This window comes from Danio rerio, chromosome 17, assembly GCF_052040795.2.
Source record: "Danio rerio strain M-AB ecotype USA chromosome 17, GRCz13ab, whole genome shotgun sequence".
Lineage (NCBI taxonomy): Eukaryota > Metazoa > Chordata > Actinopteri > Cypriniformes > Danionidae > Danio > Danio rerio.
The window spans coordinates 54,801,655-54,822,500 of record NC_141037.1 but is presented as its reverse complement, the minus strand read 5'-3'; the positions used below and the strand labels follow the sequence as shown (position 1 = coordinate 54,822,500).

At 36.3% G+C, this 20,846-nt stretch overlaps 1 protein-coding gene across 3 annotated transcripts in view; it reads right to left on the bottom strand.

Moving 5' to 3' along the window:
* Positions 1-20,320, bottom strand: part of scaf8 (SR-related CTD-associated factor 8) — a 65,244-nt gene extending 44,924 nt beyond the window's left edge. Inside the window, exons 1-3 of one of the 3 annotated variants that reach the window (XM_087288630.1) lie at positions 20,139-20,293; positions 15,366-15,449; positions 5,786-5,880 (exon numbers count right to left, since the gene is read on the bottom strand). Coding sequence is in view for 1 of the 3 variants with exons in the window: in NM_001436747.1 (NP_001423676.1) it covers positions 15,366-15,449; positions 20,139-20,168 (114 nt within the window). In the remaining 2 variants the exon portion in view is untranslated. 3 annotated transcript variants of the gene reach the window in all.
* Between the last annotated feature and the right edge of the window lie 526 nt (positions 20,321-20,846).

Here is a 20,846-nt window from a genome sequence, read left to right as displayed (position 1 = left end):
CTAACAACATGCTAATTCATGCTAGAATCATGCTAAACTTTAAACTACTTTAAACTTAAAACTGCTTTAAGACTTTAAACTACTTTAAACTGCTTTAAAACTTTAAACTGCTTTAAAACTTTAAGCTACTTTAAACTTAAAATTGCTTTTTAAAACTTAAAGATTAAAGCTTTCTCAAGCCAGCCTAAAGTTTGTCTCGACGAACTTTAATAATCTAGTTCTTCTTCTTCTTCTGAGACTAAAATTCAAAATCTATCTCCTCCTAGAGCTTTCGAGCTATGACCACCAAACTCACATCAGACCTCCAAACTATTCTGACTCGGTATGCCATATCTTTTCCGACTGATCCGACTTTCGATTTTCCGAAAAACGTCCCGGGACCGTCGGAAAAATCCCATAGACTTAACATTGGACCAAACTTTGTGACCTCATAACTCTGCATCAGACTGTCATACAGACTTCTAACTGGGCTCATTTAACTCAGACTACCTAACTGCCAATAACTGATGAGGTTTTAACTTTCTGGCCACGCCCTAGCAACCACTTTTGGACCCTAGAAACTGTCCCATAGACTTCCATTCAAAAGACTCTCATTGACTTAACATGGGATCAAACTTTGTGAGCTCATAACTCTGCATTAGACTGTCTTACAGACTAATAGCTAAGCTCATTTAACTCAGACTACCAAACTGCCAATAACTGATGAGCTTTAAACTTTCTAGCCACACCCTAACTACCAGATACTGCACCCTAGCAACAACTGCCCCATAGACTTTTATTGCAAAAGACTGTCATTGACTTAACAATAGATCTAACTTTGTGACCTCAAAGCTATCTATCCTTTATCTATCTTTATCTATCTATCTATCTATCTATCTATCTATCTATCTATCTATCTATCTATCTATCTATCTATCTATCTATCTATCTATCTATCTATCTATCTATCTATCTATCTATCTATCTATCTATATATCTATCTATCTATAAACTGTTTTTATCTATCTATCTGTCTGTCCGTCCGTCCGTCCGTCCGTCCGTCCGTCCGTCCGTCCGTCCGTCCATCCATCCATCCATCCATCCATCTATTTATCAACTGCTTTAATCTATCTATCATCTATCTATCTATCTATCTATCTATCTATCTATCTATCTATCTATCTATCTATCTATCTATCTATCTATCTATCTATCTATCTATCTATCTATCTATCTATCTATCTATATATCTATCTATCTATAAACTGTTTTTATCTATCTATCTGTCTGTCCGTCCGTCCGTCCGTCCGTCCGTCCGTCCGTCCGTCCGTCCGTCCATCCATCCATCCATCCATCCATCTATTTATCAACTGCTTTAATCTATCTATCATCTATCTATCTATCTATCTATCTATCTATCTATCTATCTATCTATCTATCTATCTATCTATCTATCTATCTATCGATCTATCTATCTATCTATCTATCTATCTATATATCTATCTATCTATAAACTGTTTTTATCTATCTATCTATCTATCTATCTATCTATCTATCTATCTATCTATCTATCTATCTATCTATCTATCTATCTATCTATCTATCTATCTATCTATCTATAAACTGTTTTTATCTATCTATCTATCTATCTATCTATCTATCTATCTATCTATCTATCTATCTATCTATCTATCTATCTATCTATCTATCTATCTATCTATCTATCTATCTATCTATCTATCTATAAACTGTTTTTATCTATCTATCTATCTATCTATCTATCTATCTATCTATCTATCTATCTATCTATCTATCTATCTATCTATCTATCTATCTATCTATCTATCTATCTATCTATCTATCATCATTGTTTCATACTTTTTAAAACTGTTTAAATTAAACAAACTATTTCTAACAGACTTTCTCAAGCCAGCCTAAAGTTTGTCTCGACGAACTTTAATAATCTAGTTTTCAATCGAATTACTTTATAGATGCATGAAATATACATTAGAGCAGGGGTGTCCAAACTCAGCCCTGGAGGGCCAGTGTCCTGGAGAGTTTAGCTCCAACCCTAATCAAACACACCTGAACCTGGTAATCTGCTAAAAGCTCTTACTAGATATACTAGAAGCTTCCTGGCAGGTGTGTTGAAGCAAGTTGAAGATAAACTATCCCAGACACTGGCCCTCCAGGACTGAGTTTGGAAACCCCTGCATTAGAGTAATCTAATAAATATACTATATATTAGTTGCACATCCAAAAAGTGCTTTTGATAGAAACAATACAACTAGGTGGTTTTTACTATAGTAGTGAAAATACACTTATGTTGGATTCTAGAAGAGCTGTACTGGTTTCTATTGCTGGATCAAATGTGATAGTCACTTCAGTCTGTTGGTCAGAACACAGTAGGCAAGACCATACAGTCTTTTGATTAAAACATAGTTTGTACAACTTTCAAAGTGCGTCTATTTGTTCAGATAGAAATAAACTAATATGAATAACATATTTTTTTTAAATAGAATTCACATAACCATTATAGCAACTAAAGTACCAAAAAAGGAACAAATATCAATGAATATACAGTAAACAAATCGCTCCCACTAGATACGGTCGTTGGAACAGAAACACTACTGAACATGTGTATCGAAGACCATATAGGAAACAAAACTTGAATGGAAAATGACCAGCCAAATCCAGCTAAAACCAGCTTGACCAGCCAGGTTTAAGCTGGATATAGCTGGTTTTGGCTGGACTCCCAGCTTGGCTAGGCTGGTCAAGCTGGTTTTAGCTGGTCATCTCCCAGCCTGACCAGCTAAGACCAGGCTGGAAATGGCTGGAAACCAGCCTGGAAGTGGCCAAAACCCCTCTAAAACCAGCCTGGTCGACCAGCTAAAACCAGCTTAGGCTGGTTTAAGCTGGATTTTTCAGCAGGGTAGGGTTGGACTCTCCTGGACACCCGCCCTCAAGGATCGAGTTTGGACACCCCTGGTCTATGCTGTCAGGCAAGTGATCAGCTAATGGATTGATAAACGCAGCTTTGAAACACTTCAGTGCCCAGGTATCCGTGTTTGCACTTGATAAACAGTGGAAAAACGATGACCTTCACGACCAATCAGTCATTTCTGTTGCGCATGTGAACACGTACAAAAACGCACTCATCAGCAATCAAATGCTAGCAGAAAAGGAATGTTTTTAAGCTTTTAGTACCAATTAGTATTGAACGACTTTTGTCAAATCTACTAGAAACATGAACCAGAAAATAATTATACTTGTACAATTAAAAAAATAAGCCCTGATATTTTTGGCGAGATCTGTTTGGTAACCAACATTCTTCAAAATACCTTCTTTGGTGTTCAGCAGAACAAAAGACATTTATACAGAATTAAAACAGCCTGATGCTGCGTTCACACAAGACGCGGCACGCGCGTCAAATGCGAGTGATTTAGATGTTAAGTCAATGCAAACGCGCGAATAGACATCCTGCGGCGCGATACACGCGAATGGCGCGGCTCGAATGACGAGAATTGCTCGGTGCGAATGGCGTGGCGCGAATTGAGCGTTTTGCACGTTTGACACGCTTAATGCGCGTTTCGCGCGAATCACTCGCGTTAGAAAATCTGAACTTCAGCAAACATTCGCGCCGCGTTAACCAATCAGGAGCTTGCTCTTGTGGGGGCGTGATTGTGACATATCGGCTGTTGTCGGTGTCCCAGGGGACATCCCCCAGCAGAGACCGACAAAAAGTTCATCAAACTGGGCTGGGCTCAGTCAGAAGCACCGCTGAAAACCTCCATCAGCCAGGTTCAGTTTCTGGAGGAGTTTATGAACTTAAAGAGCTGGATGCACCTCTGAAAGGGTGTAGTGGACTCAAACACGGCTCTAAACGTATTGACGTTGTTTTACAGCCTTCATAAAGCACATTAACACTGTTATTTTCTTCACAAAATCCATGTTAGCCCTTTAGCTATGAAGCTAGAGACACGGGGCAGACGGAAGCCCTGCCCATCACGTGAATCCGCGTCTGTTCTGAAGTGAATTTGACACGCGAATGAAGCAGGGTTTGACCAGCGAATGAAGCGGGGTTTGACGCGTGAATAAAGCGGGGTTTGACGCGCGAATAAAGCGAGTAACCTCAAATGTTCACGCAACTATTTACGCGCGATTTATCCGCACGTTCCGCGTCTGGTGTGAACACAGCATAAGGGTGAGAAAATTATGGCAGATTTTTCATTTTTGGGTGAACAATTTCTTCAAGCACATAACGTCATTCTCAAACTAAAATTAGATTTTGTATGACCTGAAATTTTCCTGAAAAAGCTCTTTCCCAAAGTAACCTAAGAACCATGACAAAGAACTGCAGAAAGCACCGCTGCACGGACCCTAAAACACAATTCACTTGTCATGCTTTTTTTATGCTAGAACAGCAAATAATTAAATCTGTGTGGTAGTTCTACACTGCTGTCTAAGGCGAACGTAAACAGTTGAAGGGAAAATGGATGTCTCACAATATATCACTCATAACACACACTGTTAATGACAAATCGCAAAAATAAAGATAAAGAAAAACTGCTCTTTACTGCATTACTTTAGTAGCTGAAAAGAATAAACATTTCATTCAGTCACACAGTCAATACTATTGTGGTATTTTTTTTTAAATTAGAAAGTAGAGCAGCACAATAATTCGAAAAAAGATCGCGATGTCAATTCGACCCCCTAGACGATCTTAATCCAGCATTTCTATGATTCTACCAATCATATTTTCATGTTCAGGAGAGAAGCAAAGGCAGCCGCACGAGTCTTTTCATTGCTTCACATACATTGCTTAGCGACATAGACACCTCCAAATGATGTTAAAAGAGTGACATATTGTATTTACAAGGTATAATTCATCTAAAAATGTCATTTAGTATTTGCGTCAGCTATTTGAGACTCTGCGGATACCATGTGATTGACAATTGTCTTCATGTGCTCAACAGAAATGACTGTGATTGGCCGAGAAGGTCATTAGTTCACCACTCTGCACGGAGTGTAAGCACAGACACACAGACATTTCAGTGGATGCTTCAGTGTCCAGGTATCTGTGTTTGCACTGGATGAACAGTGGTGAAACGATGACCTTCTCGGCCAATCACAGTCATTTCTGTTGAGCACATGAAGACAGTTGTCAATCACATGATATTCGCAGAGTCTTAAATAGTAGACGCGCGCACGTCTATCATTAAGTAGGGCGTGCTCAACAGCACTCAAATGTTAGCGGGAAATTAATGTTTTTAAACTTTTAGCACTAAATGGTAACAAAAGACACTTGTTAACTCTACTAGAAACAAGAACCAGAAAATAATTATATTGGTAGAATTAAAAAAAAATAAGCCCTGATATTATTGCCGTCCTGTTTTTGACTGAATATTCTTTAACCTTCATGATGACAATCAATAACTGTTCCAAAACCACAGCCATTTGCTCTTAGTCAAGCAAAATCTAGCCTCTACTATATATTAAAAAAAAGAGCGTTAGTTAAGTTAGCTCTCCATACAAACTGATTATAGTTAACATGACACCAAGAGGAGATACTAGGGCTACCATCTGCAGGCATAAAAGTAAACAGTTCTGTTGAAAACCCCTCAAGCGGCATCGTTCTCAACCCACAATGCATGAACACAGGTGTGATGAACATCATTGAAGCACTGAGCAATGAACCCTGGGGACCATAAGGGTCCCCCTATTTTCCTGTCTATATTAAAGAACGATCTGAGTTATTTCTCATGTGGCTTTTTCCATCCTCCTTTTGAAACAGCCCATCTCCTACCTAAGCTGGTTAGGGGTTCGCTTATCTCTTTGAAACTCTCTCTCGCCCCATCCTCCTGCTTCACTTTCAGTGCTTTGGGGGAGCTGGGAGAGCTGCTGAGGGAAGGGGAAAGAGGTGTTATTCACAGAAAAACAAGCAATGCATTAGGAGTTCAATATACCAAGTATGCAACAACGGCAAAGTCCCTGAACCACCAACACAATTAGTCATTCTGAGACACAGAAGTAAGAATACAGTTAGAAAACTGATATACAAGACTTGTATTGACCATATTACATTTTCAGATTGAGTTGGGGAGATCTAACCACATTGTTACTGCCAACCTGGAGAGTAATAAAGAATTACTGTACCTTACTGAAGTAACATCTACTTAAAACTAGGGTTGTAACAATATACCGGTATGACGGTCTACCACGATTTGAACGTGCTCGAATATCATACCATGAACAATTGCATATCAACGGTTTTAACCCTTAAAGACCGAGACAGCCGCCCGCGGCTAAAAATAAGTATTGCTCTTAAATGTTTAATAACTTTTGATCCGCTGATCCGATTCATACAATTCAAAGATTGGCATAAAGAAGAGAATCTCCAGCTTTCCAGTGCTGTATCACATAACATTCGCGGCTCCGGAATCAGTGCGGTTACGTCATCAAAATTTGACAACGCTGATTTGACAAAGAAAGGCTCGTCACTGTGTCTCCGGACAAAACAGACACGATACATTGATGCATTGTCCCTCCTCCATGCCCAGATTGGTTCAAACTCGCTATATCACAACCAATAAGCATAGGTTTCGCTTTTGTTTGTGGACCGAAAACGAGCTTTTTGAACAACACGGAATGAGAGATAGGCATACATTTATGCGCGGCTAAATAAAACGCAAAAAAAAAGTTTTGCATGAAATAATTCTCATACTAAGTACTTTTGCATGCACAGCAGCACAGAAACATGACAAAACAGTGACACAGCAAAGACGAACTGCTGCTCTTGCTGTTTTCAAAAGACGCAAATGAAGGTGCAGCTGTTTGTCTGCATTGCAGACAACCATATCCAAATCCATATCCACAGACAACCATATCCATGCTGGCACATAAAACCTAAGGATGTTCCATATTGTATCTAGTTTCGTTATGTAACTATTTATAGTATAGTAAATATTTATATCTATTTTTTTACTGAGGATTTGCACCATGTTTATTTGGACTTTGACACATTATTTATTATTTTCTTATTTTTTTATTTGTTCATTGTAAGTGGTGTTGTTTATAGTAACTGAAAATATATTATTTGGAAAAAGTTAAATTTGCTTCACTTTTTTATTATTTTGTAACATTTGTAACATACCGTATACCACGAAACCGTCAAACCGTGGTATTGTTTTAGACGATTATCATACCGTAAAAAATTCATACCGTTACAACCCTACTTAAAACTGAACAGCTTTAAAAGTGAAAAGGTTTTTAAACTGAAAACTAATGATATTACTATCTATAATAAGTAAACAATAAATAAAAAAAACAATATATTCCACCATATACCAATATATAAAGGCACATGCATGTTTTTACCACTCATTCAACTTAAATTCATCTTTGTTTCTACAGGGCATTTTAAGGCTGATTTATACTTCTGTGTCAAGTGAACGCGTATGGTCTGGTGCAGCCTTCGCGCAGTCACATAGCATTAACCCTGGTTGACGCCGAAGCGCACCTCTCAAAAAATCTGACTACACGTCACAATGACGGATACCGCAAGCTCTGTGATTGGTCGGCATGAAATGGCTACTGTTTCCAACAAAATCCATAAGACATCTTTGCCAATCGGAAGAGAAGAGAGTGTAGACCGCAACTCTATGTGCAAGCATCCCTCTTGATGATGGATCTTGATTTCACAAGAAATGAGCAAGCATTTACAGTGGACATCATATGCACATTTCTTACTGATGAAAAAGTCAATAAAACACTTTTTACCATGTCAAAACTCCCTCATTCACAGCAACCCATTTTGATTTAAGCCTCTTTAAATGATGAGTCCCTGACTCTCTCTAAAGCTGGATCACAAATAGAAATGGTGACATCATATCGACTGCATCATACATGTAAAAATTCTCCCCGCGATAAAATCATTTGACTTATAATACGAATAAAACCTAAAATTTGTCTGTGAGATGAGTTATTACAGCAACACGTGTGTGATTGTCGTTTGCAAACAGATTTATAACCATAGTTTTATTCTAAAAAGACTTCACAACAGCCTTCCAGTGTTTTAAATTACTAATTTTTGTGACCAGACGTGGTTTAATATCACTAAATGAAGACAACATGCTATTTTATAGCCCATTGTTAAAGACTAGGTCAATAAGCATTGCACTATATACATTATGCTCATAAAATAAAACAAGCATATGAAGAGTTCAGAAAAGAGTGCAAAAACCTCTAAATGCCATCCAAAACTTTCTTTTAAAATGAGCATTATTTGCAAGCTCCTGTGAGTATGTTCAGGAAATCCATTTTTATGGCAAATAGGTTCTTTGCATTTCCTTTTAAGTGAAATAACTGCACAAAATTATTGAAGGCTGAGAAAAATGAGAAGAAAATTTTAGAAGAAAATTTCAGATGGCACTCATCGATTCAGTTGTTCTGAAAGAACAGAGATTACAATTGTTACATTGTTGCTCTTTGCGCTTGGTGCGGTTCACTTTCACATGGCAAAGTTCCTACGTGTCACGTGTGAGTAAACTCTCCTCACATTGGTCAGAGTTTCATGGTTTATTTTGCCCCCATTGGGGGGGGGGGGGGGGTGGGGGGGATGGGGTTGATTGGGTGAGAGGCGGGGTTGACAGGGCGTGTCTGAAGAGTGAGGAGGGATGCAATGGGGAGGGGTGAGAAGGGTGCGTGACATATTTAAGGACCGGTAGGGAGACGTGCAATTTCCGGGAGATTATCACTCGTTTGCGGGCGTCTCTGTGCATTTGTGGGAGACTACCGAAACGTCCAGGAGATGTCTGTTGAATGACCTCCCGCCCTACTCACAATTCTCTCTTCATGTAGCCGTATGCCTATTACATATCCATAAAACACTGCGATATAACCGCGCTCGGATCGTTTGCTTTCTCACTACAATCGATCCAGAGTTCATTTCAATCGAGCCGAGACCCCCTCATTCAAGCGACCTCGGAGCGATTGTTTTGGCGCGGATCTGAGCGCGATTGCTGGTTTCATATATGCCAAATGAACCGCGCTAACTGCGCAAACGAGAAAGATTCCGAAACAAAAGTGTAGGTGTGAAAGCACCCTAAAATGGTCACAAATTACTGTGTAATATATAAAACCTAAACCTTTGTGCAACTGTTTAACAACAGCAACTTAACTTCTGCCAAAAAAGTATGAGTGTATATAGAAATATACAAATGCCTTATGGTTATATGTTTAAAGGTAAATTGTAGAATCACATCAGTAATTCACATTAAAGGGGTAGTTTAACAAAGATTGTGTTATTAATGTCCTGTTACACATTTGAATTTACACATACTATTCAGTGTGTTGTTACACCAGTATTACACAAGTAAATACTATGTACCAGTGTGTACGTACATACGCTGAAGTTACATACTTCTTCCACATCTAGTAACCGTGCAAGTTCACAGGTATTAGCGACACTTAATATAAAGTGGGACCAAAATAATATATACATGCATACACACACACATTAACTCCTATAAAGTATACCTATATAGGTCCATCACAATTTTGCAATACTGCCCTATTGACAAGTCAAGCACAGAGGAAGGAAAGTTAACACTTTCTGATGCTATGCTCTTCTCTTTTTTTTACAGTTCATTATGCACTGAATGTTAAATACATTAATAATGAATACAAGAGTGTTTTGAATAATCCAATTATGAGATCTAAATATGAACATGTGCATTCAGCCAATACAAAGCCAGAGTCTTTCTGTCTCGGGGCATATTTTTAAAACAATGACTTTTGAAAACACAAGTCTTAGAAGAATAGTACAAGTCAGCCAACTTTAGCTCCCACAAAGTGCCATAACTTATATATGATTTTCATGACCATAAGAATCTTTATAACAAGAACAATGATACACATAATAATGATAATGAATTTAATATCAGTCCAACCTTCTGCTCTATGTGGCTGTAGTTCACTCTCTGCTAGTCCACAACTGGTGAATGTTTAGTTTCCATTGCAGGGGTCTCATTTATAAAACTTTGCAAACCTTCCTAAAAGCTAACAAACACCAACATCCATTTTTTTTATTATTTATGCATTAATGATTACTGCTCATAGGATGATTTAAAAAGGTTTAATCAAATGTATGCTAAAAGATTTAAGCTTTAAGCTTAAAGATTTTAGTTTTTGCTCAATTTAAAAGCTGGTACCACATTCTGTGCAAAAGCCACATTTAAAATGAGACCCCCAAGTCACCAAATTCCAGCGATACAAAATGATCCTCCCCTCTTTAATCTACATTCGTGCTTTTCACAGGAGAGAGTTGTAATATTAAGATGACCTCACAGCCATCTCCTAAAAGCTGTCTTTTCCTCATACTTTCCAGCAGCAGTATGCATATAAATACAGCAGTATAGAGAACTGCAGGGAGGGAGGGAAAAACAGTGATTGGATGAGAATGTAATCCACTCGAGCGCACACTCATTTGATATAATTTTGCAAACAAAATGTGACTATTTGGTCAGAGTCTGGAGCCCGATGTGTGGTATATGCATGTCTGTTATTGTATTTGTGTTCATTTATTAATAAAAGCCTATTGAAACAGACTGTACTTCATTTGCTTTTGCTGTTTTTACAATTAAACAATAGGCTAAAAATGTGTTGTATGGTGAAATATATTTCTATAAACGAAATTACAAACACATTTTTAAAATCGGCCAATATTTTATGATAAAGTGTATTTAGTTATTAACTTAAGTTGTTAAAATTAAGAAATTTATTAGGATACATGCAGGTAAAAGAGATATGGTGGGTAAAATAAGTACTGAACACGTCATGATTTTTCCTGGTCAATATCTTTCCAACCCTGCTGAAAAATCCAGCTTAAACCAGCCTAAGCTGGTTGGCTGGTTTTAGCTGGTTGACCAGTCTGGTTTTAGAGGGCTTTTGGCTATTTCCAGGCTGTTTTCCAGCCATTTCCAGCCTGGTCTTAGCTGGTCAGGCTGGGAGATGACCAGCTAAAACCAGCTTAACCAGCCAGGTTTAAGCTGGACACAGCTGGTTTTGGCTGGGTTCCTAGCCTGGTTAGGCTAGTCAAGCTGGTTTTAGCTGGTCATATCCCAGCCTGACCAGCTAAGACCAGGCTGGAATTTAGCCTGAAAATGGCCAAAACCCCTCTAAAACCAGGCTGGTCAACCAGCTAAAGCCAGCCAACCAGTTTAGGCTGGTTAAAGCTGGATTTTTCAGCAGGGAAATAAGCTGTTGGCATCAAATTGACATATTTTGGTAGAAATAATAATATATCTGGCAAAATAAAAAGTAATACAAGGAGAGGTTACTGAACTAATGAAACTGATTTAATACTCAGTACAAAAGGATTTTTTTTTTTTTTTTTGCTTCACATGGAGTCACATGCACTGCTCAGATGCGAGTCTTCAAATCTTGATGGTTCTGTGTGTCTCGCCTATGAACTCTGACCTTTACTTTGCATTTGCTGTGGGATTCAGGTTAGGTTATTAGCTGGGCCATTCTAGTAGCTTTATTTTCTTTTCTGAAACCACTTGAGGGTTTACTTGGCTGTGTTTGGGATCACTGACTTGCTGAAATGTCCACCCTGCTTCTATCTTCATCCATCAGTTAATGTAGGTGTTGGGACTGAAGCAGCTAATGTCGATTTACACAGAAGAGCGAGAGTTGCTGAATGACTACTGTGGTATTTCAGCTACTGTCTGGGCTTTCCATGTCGTTTTACACCACCCTTTCTTCATGTATTTAATGCTTTTTCCCTTTGTCATTTCACTTCGGTAAAAAAAACTTCATTTCTAAACTAATTAGTTGTGCTTTCTTTATATGAATGCATTAGTTTGGTTGTTACAGCATATTCATGCTTTCTGAGAACAATAGTGACGAGTTCAATACCTTTTTTTTTTTTTTTTACTTACACCTGAAAGTTACCCACTTACACATTGTTTGTAATTACATTGTTTTCTGTATACGTTTTTTTTTATCTCCTGTGTTCAAAAAAATTCATTAAATGCTACACTGAAAAAAAATATTCAAAGATGATTCCTTGGATTTACCATATTTGTAAACAATTGATTTGGGCTGAATTTAAACAATCAAATTAAGTTGAACATTATTAAATTCAATTTTTTCGTTTAAATTCAACACAAATAAATTGTTTGCAACAGTTTTGCATGCAACACTTTTTTCAGTGTATTAAGTTTAGAAGATTTTTACATATACACTGTGTTTTGTATGCTCCAAAAATGGAAAATGGGAGAGTGGGAATTTGCATCTTTATATCGCCCGTCTACTTTTTTTTTTCTCTTTACATTTATTTGTATAGGTATGCTTATGTATAGCATCTTTGCTTGGTTTGGAAATAAGTGGAATATATAAGTGATGTCATTTAAATCACTGCAGACACTTCAGACAGTAGTGCAGCGTGTTTTTTCTTGTTTCTGCCTTGTTGCTTAAAAAAAAAAAAAAAAAAAAAAAAAACAGTACACGCCAGTTTGATTGTAAAACATCCACCTGCCTCCTACTTCAAGTTGATCATTTATTTTTAACAGCAGATATAAAAACAGATGCAAATACAGGCTTAAGTGTGGAAATGCCGGTGTTTGTCAGTATTCATGTTGAGAAGTCAATTACAGCATGTTTAAAGGGAAAATTTGGAAACTGTTATCCATGCACGAGGTCTTAAAGTGTTGTTAATGCGATTATTAAACAAACAGAAAGACAATTGGAAATTGCACGTACACATGTACATACATCCATATTTTTTTGAAAGGTCTGGTGTATTTGAAGAATTTAAAAATTATTTTTCTATACATTCATAATATTATATGTATTTCTGACTAGTCTGCTGTTGATGTTTTTCATTTTATTTACCCAGACCAGCTGACTGCTCTGAAAAGAAAGCCAGATAGCCAAAGCATATTAAAGTTAATGAAGTTGTTAAATTTAATTGTTGTGCTTCCCACAGGTTAGTAATATACTTGTGGTGGTAGCCAGATTGAAACACATTTTTGTCATAGTTAACTATTTTTACACATGATGACAATGTTATACACTAGGGTTGGGTGATGTCTGCCAATTTGGCACGCTACATGTCTGAAGAGCAAGAAGGGATCCTGGAGTGAGAAGGGTGCGTGACTTATTTGAGGACCGGGGGATGGGGGGGGGACACGCAATTTCCTGAAGATTTCCACTCGTTTGTGGGCATTATGAGTTTGCAAATGACTAGAGACTCCCGGAACTTCCAGGAGACTTTGGATGTCTGAATATCACATTTGACATCTATAGTGAGACACGATCCAGCGGTACATCCTTGATAAACTGTCCGACGTGCACTGCTCTCTGGAGCTCAGGAGAGGAGTCTGGATGCAGACCTGGTGCAGTGCAATCTGGGCTGCACCCAATGCTTTTTAATGGGCTCACCTAACCCCACCCCTCATAGTGACAGCACTAGCTCCATTTGAGTGCATTGTGTCTGACATTGCATCGCTGAGTGATCTCAGCTTGCATTATTAAGGCTGCATCCAGATACTATTGGAGCTCAGAGGAGCGCATGACAGTGTGTGTCTGTGTGTGGTCACGTGATGTGCGTTTTCAGTGGACAAAGGGCTGTTCAGAAATGCTAGGTAAAACACGGTGTGGATGTGGATCATTTTTGTTCTAAAATGCCATTTTAACACTGAGATGTATTAGTGTAAACGCGGCCTAAGTGTGTATTTTTCTTGAGCGGGTTTGTGATGGGGGCGGGGCGGAGGATCGGAGATGCCGGCTCAGTATCATGTTGTCTATTGGCCATCGGCAATGGCATGGTCTATCGGCCCAACCCAATTATACACTGTTTCTTTTTCAATGGGTTAGTTTTTCAAAGGCTGTTGAAACAAAAAAAAATGAAATTCACTATTTCTCTTTTGTGCTAATCAGGAGCCATGAGCACCCATTGACAGGTAAAAGCTGATCTCTCTCTTTCTCAAGTTCAAGTTGCTTTATTGCCATGACATTTCGTACTGTATTGCCAAAGCATTTTAGATGTGTATAAAGTGTGTAATATTTTTACAAAATAAATTAATAAAATATACAGCAAATGATAAATGACAAATAAAAACAAAACAAAAATTATAACAATTACAAGAATATTATGTAATTTCGTCCTCTCTGAGTATATAGTAAAGTGTTTCTGAGTCTTTTATTAAAAAATTAATGTTTCTCTCATAGCTGTGTGTGTGTGCAGTTAGTTGTGAAGCCAAGCGAAAGTAGGCTTAAATAAAGAGGTAATGCAAACACATACAGTAAACAACTTTAGAAAGTGAAAGTAAAATCGTGGACAGTTTAGAATATTTAGAAACTACGGCTGGACTGATTTTTAAGCACCCAAAAGGCATATCTTTTTTGGGTCTGCAGAGCATGTGAGACTGTGGACAGGTCTCACGCGCACACACAACAAGCAGTACAAAATGTATAGGGCAAGAGAAGATTTTCCACTGGTTAATCAATCGCGAATGATCACCAAATGTACTCGGGCAGCCACTAAAACACAGTTAAGGTCAGAATTATTAACCCCCCTGAATTATTAGCCCCCTGTTTATTTTTTTACCCAATTTTTGTTTAACAGAGAGAAGATTCTCTCAACACATTTCTAAACATAATGGTTTCACTAACTCATTTCTAATAACTGATTTATTTTATCTTTGCCACGATGACGGTAAATAATATCTTGCTAGATGTTTTTCAAGACACTTCTTACCAGCTTAAAGTGACATTTAAAGACTTAACTAGGTTAATTAGGTTAACTAGGCAGGTTAGGGTAATTAGGCAAGTTATTGTATAATGATGGTTTGTTCTGTAGATTATCGAAAAAATATATAGCTTAAAAGGGCTTATAATTTTGACCATAAAAATATTTTTTCTAGCCAAAATAAAACAAATCAGACTTTCTCCATAAGAAACAATATTATCAGACATACTGTGAAAATTTCCTTGCTCTGTTAAACATTATTTGGGAAATATTTACAAAAGGAAAAAAAAAAAAAACTCGAAAAGGGGGCTAATAATTCTGACTTCAACTGCACATGTGTGGCCCGCCCGAGTAAAGTCTGTGTGTGGGAAGTACTGAACTGTTGCTATTATTAAGTCAAAAGTGAATCTAGTGTTCTTTAACATTGCTGGTGCCACACCACAAGCCCTGCTCCCACAGCAAAAAGAACCGAACCATACCGTGGCTCCAGTATTGTGAACTGTACCGAACCATGGCACTGGTGAATCGTTACACCCCTAGTATAAATCTAAGATTACATAAGAGAATTGAGGAATTAGTAGAAGAACTTAAAAAGGGCCTTAAAGATGTGTTACCTTGTTTTTAAACCTACCTTTATAGCTTTAATTGCTGACTTTGTAATCTGGGTCATCTTGGCTTTGGAGATAGGTGGCTTGTATTCATTCAATGAGTACAACTGAAAAAAACAAAAAGAGAAACAATTTTTATAATGCATGGTTTCCGCAACATTCATTCTTCCGTGGCGGAGCACCACACCAAAATAGGCTACATTACAGCTTCTTATTCTAAATATTCGGTTGTTTTTTAAATAGCGGGTTAAAATCGCACTGAAAACATATGAAAAGGTAAGTGAATAATAACAGCGCAAACTTTTCTGTGATAATATTAGTGCTGTGCGTTCTGTTTAACCCTTTAAGGTGACGTGCTGACTGACTGACTGACTGACTGACAGGTGCGTGATGTGTGAGACCAGCAAACACAGCGTAGCTTTCAGTTATGATAAACAATTTCCAAACTTATACTTTATTCATAGATAAAAGTCTGTGGCTCTGCATATAATGACTTTATCTTGCTGGAGTTTATAGCCGTTTCACTTTACTTCAGGACGCATTAATGCCGCGGTCTGCTCCGCAAGTCTATCAGAGACATTCATAAATATTCCTAGCAAATCTTATAAATGTTGGAGACGCTACATAAACGCACTAAATCACACTTCAGCTGCGTTTATTTGAGGGCGCTCAAGAAAATCTGCACTTGAGCAGCGTATATTTAAGGGCGCGCAAGAAGTTTTGTGCACGAGCAGAGGAAATCGGCGCTCACGCAGAGATTGACATGATCGTCGGTTAATAAATGAATGCGATCTCGACTTAATACTGACGGCACATATAGTGGTAGATCTGTGTAAAATGGCCAACAGAGTCTGCCGCCAAAGCTGGAAAAAATCCTAGAGGAAACACTGTAATGGAATAATGCACATTTCACTTATAAAACAACAATTAAAAAGGACAAAAATATATTTAATTTTGGTTATTTTGCCATTATGTATGGAGGACCAGGAGAGTCACTTAAAAAAATAAAATGAAAAATCATTATTAATTTAATAATTGAAAAAACGTCTATTTTAATTGATTTATTAGTGTGCTTTTTATTGTTTGATTTCGTCATTTAAAAAAACACAACTTTAAAATTTGTCTATTTATTTACACATTTAAAGGTGGTTTACATATATATATATATATATTTATATACTAGGGCTGCACAATATATCGTTTCAGCATCGATATCGCAACATGATCATTCGAAATATTCACATTGCTAGTATATGCAATGTTGAGTCTGGATTATAATTTATCAATTTATTAAATTATTAATTAATTTGATATATTTTATTGCAAGTGCACTGAAAAAAAAATTCTGCAAAATCATTGCAACTAATCTATATGGGCTGAATTTAAACAACTTAAATTTAGTTATGTTCAATTTAATTAGTTTGATAAATTCAGCCAAAATAAATTGTACCTTACCTTCATTTTAATAAATCTAATGAATCATCATTGAATTTTTTCAGTGTGTTTTTGAGGCCTGTGATTGTGTGAGGGTTTTAAAAGCATTCAGGCATAAGAAATTGTACTGCTTGTAACTTTACCAAATTAACAATTAATTTGAATGAACTGTTTATAAAACTAAGACTATGAAGTGTTATTTTATATTCGATTATTCAATTACAGGCTCTTTTTTGGACCTTTTTGCCCTTATTCGCCTCACTTTCTAATAAATTATGAGGTTTAAATACTCCGTTATGACATTTTTAAGAACTCATTTTTGCTGGAGTAGCTTGTCAGATGGCCATCATTACCACACTTTTTGATGCAAAAAATATTTACTTAGTGCTTTCCATAGTATTTTGTGTTTAAAAAATGTTTATTTACAAATGTGCATTACGTTATTGAGCAATTCCGTGCAAATGTCAACCTTGCCATGGAAAAAAAATTATGTTTTTACCAAAATATGGAAACAGTTTCAGTTTTTTTTTGTGTGAGCAAGTATTTTAAAGTGCTTTAGAAACACTCAAAAATGCTTCGGTCAATGTTGTCAAACTATTATATTGGATTTACCAAAACCACACAAGTGGCAGTTTCACATCTGTCACATCCATAACGGAGAGATGTCACATCCATAACAACACTTTTCCCTCATAAATTTGGAAATATGAAATAAAATAAAACCAATCATTTTTGTTTTATAGAGAGCCAACTCATATACTTTTCTTAATTCACAGAATTTCCATGAAGTGCGTTGTAAACTCTGTAAACCTGCAAAGTTTTTTTGTCACATCCATAACGCATGCTTATTTTACTCATTTAAAGTATAATACATGTTTACAGATTGATATTTTTCCGATCCTGTAATTTTGTGGTCAGTTGTTCGGGAAAATATGAACAGATGTTTCAATATAACGTTGACATATTATTTTTTATGTGAATTTATGTTTTGAGTTTTTACTGCACGTCACATCCATAACGCTGGAATTGCTCTATTACAATTTTATAAACAATGTAATGAGATTACAATTTTAAATAAACATTTTTGAACAAAGAAATATGAAAAAATACTTTAAATGCTAACATTTTATTATTCAACATTTAAAAAAAAAAACTATTGGGAATCTATTAAAACTTGTTTTAAATATATATATATATATTTTTTTTTTTTACTGTAGCCTATCACCATATAACAAACTGGCCAGCTCATATCCTCAGTTAGAATTTATCCATTTAAATGGTTAAAAACGCAATTTGTCTTAAAGCTTTCTTCTATTGGTTATTATTGTCAAAAATGAGACAAACGAGCCCATATAGGGGTCAAATTCTACACTTTGTTAGTGTTGGAGGTGGGTCTTTCGAACCACCCGAACCCCATAGAGGTAAAGTTGGTTTATTCACACACTTGTTCAGTGACAACTCCCTATATTGTTTACCACGGCACTGTATGACTTGAAAACAACATTAACACTGTTTATTTGACTGTGAACAATGTTGTACTTTGATAGTCATCAGCAACTAATATAATTTCCCTATTTAGAGTTTGCAAATAATACTTTTATGAAATTATAATATTAAGAGGAAAGTCTGAATGTGCGAATATAAAACCGACTTTACCTCCCTGGCTACGGGCCTGAATTACTGTATACCTGAATACAGTGGAGTCCTCGAAAAACAATGCTGTTTATTTAATTTGTATCTTTTTCCTAATGAATTTATTTGTGCCTGTAGACCGTTTCTTATATTTGATGCACTCCCCTACAGAATTCTCCAAATTAATCTAAAATTATAAATTCTTTTCAAATAGTTATTCAGCTCATCTTGTGAATTTGTCGTCATATTGCAATATACAATCGCAGAATTAAAAAATATCACAATGCTAGATTTTTCAATATCGTGCAGCCCTAGCGTAAACTATTAAACTACTAAACTGAACGTTTTTATTTTGTTTCTAACTGCCGCATCTGGTACTTCATAATTGTGTATTTTACTGCAATATGTCATAGTAATAGCCAACAAATCACACTCTGTTACAAAGCAGTTCAACTTAAAAAGTCCATAAACTTAAAAAAAGATCAATTTTCTAATAGACAAGGTTTTGTTATTTGGAAAAATTTTGTCCATTTTTATTATCTTCTTATAAATTTGTGATCAATATGGTTTACAATGCATTTGGTACCTACGTTTATTGTTGGATGGATAGAAGTAAAGTTGGTTTTATATTCGCACATTCGTTCATTTAGAAGTCTCTATATTGTTTACCATGTTACTTTGAATATTTGATCGGAAATAGCATGCAAGTATGACTTCAAAACAACAGTAACATATCTAATTGACTTTGAACAATGTTGTACTTTAATACTCATTGACCGCTAATATAAATTGCAAAGAATACATTTCTGAAATTATATTAAGGAGAATATCTGAATTTAAACCCAACTTTACCTCTATGTTGGATAGCACTGGTTGGTGGTTCTTTGGGGGAATGTATGTTTATTTTTTGTTTAATTATAATTTATATGACTGTTGTTGTTTTTTTTATTATTATTATTATTTAAATGGCTAATTGTTAGAACGCAAGTTTTATCTTTATGTTTAAAAAAATGTATTTTCAAGTGACTGTCTGCGAAAATTTCTAATAATAAAAATATTGAAACCAAATTATGACAAATCAACCCACGTGAAAACAAAATATTTTGAAAACACTTATATAAATAATCAATGCATAAAGACATGAAAGCTAGCATCCTCTGCCACTGTTAGCAATGTTAGCAAATCAGGCTGCAAAAAACAAAGGCCGTGTCCCAAAACCCACTGGTGCAGCCTACAGTATGTTGGCCAGCACACGCGGGGGATGCAGCATTTTTGGGGGGTCTGATTTAAAACGTGCCCTGATGCCGAAAACCCCAGCTAACGTTAACTTGCAACGGGCCTGTGATAGCATCAGCGTTGTCTTAAGGGCTGTTCATCTCCCTCCAAAAGTATAGCACTTCATTAAAACTGTTAAATGCATGTAAACTAAAAAACTACATAGGAGTTTATTTAATAAATGAATTTAACCGCCGTGCCGGTTTTTTATAAACATGCGTAAAAACGCAAAGCTAGTATAATAATATGAATATGTAACTGTAAGTAGTGAATTACAGACTTTTTAAACCGCATACTAAAACTGAAACAGACCTATCTAGGTTGAACAGTCAAACATTTTCGCTTAAATGCTTAATAAAAATTCAGTACCATACAGCCGAACTGATGACAACAAGCGGCCTACACTCGACATATCGTGTCCACGATCATTTCATACAGATCAAAATCATACAAACCTCGCCGTTAAACGCCTTGACGGCCTCCATTGTGTAAATTTGGTAATGTTCTTTCAAGCGGATAGAAAGAATTAACGCTCTTCGTCCTCACAGCCGGCCTGGAGCAAGCATGTCCTAAAGTTAGCAGTGGTCGAGATGGAGGAGGGCGCTAACATGGCTGACAACGCGCAGACAAACACAGATCGAATCGAACAAACACTGAGTCGACTCCTCCGGAGAGACTCGGTAGGTTGAGGAAATGAACAAAGCGCTGTAAAGAATGGATGCGTCTAAGCTTAAGAAACTATTAGAAAATGGTATAATTCAAAATACAAATTTTGATCTTAGTCTTAAATTGGATGGTATAAATATAAAAGAAGAAAAAAATAACTATCTTGTATTGTCAATATTCCTTCAGCCATCGGTGCTCACAATTTCAAGATGTTAACTGGAACGAGACATTTAAGATTTTCAAACGTTTTTGTATGACAAATAAAATCAAAGAGGTATCATTTAAAATTGTTCATTATATTCATCCTGTAAAACAGGTAATTTTTGTAAAGATGTTGTCTTAAAATGTGCTTTCTGTAACGATAAAGAAGATAGTATTGTTCATTTATGTTATAACTGCATTTATACACAATAGTTTTGGTGTTATCTTTTCTTTTTTGTTAGGCAGAGTATGAATATTGCATTGGAATTTAAAAAAAAAGATGTCTTATTTTTTAT